This window comes from Tasmannia lanceolata, unplaced genomic scaffold (genome assembly GCF_043159265.1).
Source record: "Tasmannia lanceolata isolate RefF3 unplaced genomic scaffold, GAP_Taslan_0.1 ptg000024l, whole genome shotgun sequence".
NCBI lineage: Eukaryota > Viridiplantae > Streptophyta > Magnoliopsida > Canellales > Winteraceae > Tasmannia > Tasmannia lanceolata.
Genome location: NW_027518701.1, coordinates 4,865,718 through 4,868,373, shown reverse-complemented (window position 1 = coordinate 4,868,373; position 2,656 = coordinate 4,865,718). Strand labels below are relative to the sequence as shown.

Sequence of the window (2,656 nt, the reverse complement as noted above, 5' to 3'; positions counted from 1 at the left end):
ACTTACGGACAACTGACTCTCTTGAAGGGGTATGATTGTACTGGAAAATAACCTGGGGGAGGACTTGAGAAGTCCAGTTAGTCAGAGGTTCCTCAGCCAGGGTGATAAGGCGAGTTGGGTCTAGTATCAGCGGGCTCCTGTCAATCACGGCCACAGTCTGTGACTCCTCATGAAATAATGAACTCACGAGGTTTGGCTCTATGTGCTCAGTCCAGTCATTCTCAGACTCTAACTCTGCAATCTGCATACCCACTGGCTCATCTTCTAGCTCAAGATCAAAGAAAATCTCGAACCCCGGAAGCATCAGCCACATCTTCTCATCTATCCATGTCTCAGTAAAGCCACAGAAAGGAAAACCTGCCCCCTCTTTTCGGAACCGACCATTCATTGTCAAATCAATGGGTGCCATTGGTAACCCCTAACCCCAGCGACGATTTTCTGCCCACTTCAGCATTAACTTCTTCATCTCTACAATTTCTTTCTTTGTAGGTTTGTATCCCAGCCCGAACAAACCATTGAATGCTTTGAACACCGGAAACTCAGTCAAACCCTGATGATATTTGCCTAACCCGGCACCAGGTATATACCCTTGTCGGCGAATCATCCTGGTGACATTCGAATTTGTGCTGGTCAGGAAACAAATTTCCTCATTCATAGCCTCTTCGAGAGTGATCTCAGTCACCTCTAGCGAAAACCCAGTCAAACTGACATCTTCGGATTTTCCCGCAGTCAAGTCTGGAGTAATCTGCCCTATCTCAAGATCCGGATCCCCTTTTACAGTTATCACTCCGTTCCTACCTACGAATGAACTTCAGTTTTTGGTGAAGAGTAGACGGAACAACCCCGACCGTGTGCATCCACGGACGGGCAAGCAAGAGTAAGAATGAAGCCTTAATATCTAAGACTTGGAATTCTACCTCAAAGTCTTCTCTGCCAATCTGTATCTCAGTGACCAAAGTCCCGATTACATCTCTGTGAGTGCCATCATATGCCAGAATACCCTGCTCGGATGTAATAAAGTTCTCAGGACCGAACCCAAGGGTTGTTGCGGTGCTTAACGGGCAAACATTCAGCGCAGAGCCATTGTCAACCAACACCTCTGGCACATTCTTCTTATTACAAATGACTGTAATTTTAAGAGGTTTGGTATGGTCTTGGCCCTCAGGAGGTAAATCGTCATCAGTAAATGACAATGTCTTTGCTGCTCTAGCCATGACTACGAGACTGACAAGCTCATCAGGTGTGGTGTTAACAGAGACTTGTGCTACATTAAGCTCTCGAAGGACTAACTTTCTGTGCTTTGATGAAGCCATAAGTAAACCCCATACTGTGATATTAGCCTGAGTCTTTCTCAGCTGATTTAACAGGCTCTCATCCTCTTCATCTGTGCTCACTTTATTCTGCCTCTGATTTTCTGTGTTTCTCGCAACCTCTACCGGGTTTTCTACACTCAACTCCGGAGGTTTGAATTCACGCCCACCTCTAGTCATGTGACGCATCTCGTCGCATTGATCGTCTAGCAATAGCAGTTCATCTTCCTCCATTCTGAAAACATACAGTGCATTACTGACATTTTCCTGTTCAAAGTCCTCCATCCTTAGAACATAGGTGGCTTTCCTTGTTTCTTCTAGACCAACATTCTGAAGCGCATATGAATGGGATGAAGATGACTCAGCAAGCTCAGCATCGTCGAACGACAGCACATAAGGCTCTTTTTCTCTGAATTCATTGAGCTCCTTATCATCAAACTTCAAAACATATTTATCTGATGTGATAATGCAAATGAGAGCAGAGGGATCAAGGATGGGCTCATCTACAAAGATGGCATTAGTAGCAGGAGGAGCAACAGCACGATGGTTAGGAAGAGGATTCTGAGTAGTGTTCGGCCTTTCAATTGCAAGTTCATCTTTATCGATCATGTTCTGAATCGCGTGCTTCAAAGCCAAACAGTTCTCAGTCATGTGCCCCGGGCCTCTGTGATATTCGCAGTATTGATCCCTTCTCCAGTTTACAGGCAGTGGATTAGGTAAAGGTTTGACATCTGGAAGTCTGATCTTCTTGTCTCTAATCAATTTCTTAAGTATCATGGGCAGTGGATACGGTAATGGGTCAAACTGTCTGAACTACTTCTTTATCACTGGTCTAGCAACTTCTGCAACAGGCTTGGCCACCGGTCTGGTATAATTCACTGCGTGAACTTCCTTCTGTTGGATCATAGGCCTCTTCCCTTCTCGGACATCAGACAGAGTCTTGGCTCTAAGGCCTTTGGCAATAGCATCTTCGGTCTGGGTACCGGTCTTGATCAAATGATCGAAATTCTGGTAGTGCTGCGGTGCTATGAAGTGAAAGTACTGTGGAGACAAGCTCTTGAGGACCAACTTTATCTGGTCTTCTTATGACATTCTCTGCCTCAGTTGGGCGGACTTGCGCCTCCAGCGCATGATGAAAGATGTGAAAGTCTCCTAAGGATTCTGCTTCAACAGCTTCAGATATATTTTAGTGACCTTGATCCCTTCCTCCATAGAGAATTGCTCTACGAACCGGTTAGAGATCTCCTCCAATGTTCTAATCTCTTCTGGTTTCAATCTCAAAAACCATCTTTTGGCCACCCCTATAAGAGACATGGGGAATAAATGGGCCATCTGCTCTCGACTTA

At 45.3% G+C, this 2,656-nt stretch overlaps 1 protein-coding gene across 1 annotated transcript; it reads right to left on the bottom strand.

The window, feature by feature from the left end:
* Window positions 1–418: 418 nt before the first annotated feature.
* Window positions 419–2,087, bottom strand: LOC143856942 (uncharacterized). The gene is made up of 2 exons (XM_077367221.1): window positions 866–2,087; window positions 419–798 (listed from the first exon to the last, which is right to left on the bottom strand). The coding sequence occupies exons 1-2, from the start codon at window positions 2,085–2,087 to the stop codon at window positions 419–421; spliced, it is 1,602 nt and encodes a 533-aa protein (XP_077223336.1).
* Window positions 2,088–2,656: the final 569 nt, after the last annotated feature.

Coding starts and splice junctions, on each gene's coding strand:
- LOC143856942 (XM_077367221.1), bottom strand. CDS start 2,087: ATGATACTTAAGAAATTGATTAGAGACAAGAAGATCAGACTTCCAGAT. Junction 799..865: donor ATTCTTACTCTTGCTTGCCC/GTCCGTGGATGC, acceptor GTTCATTCGTAG/GTAGGAACGGAGTGATAACT.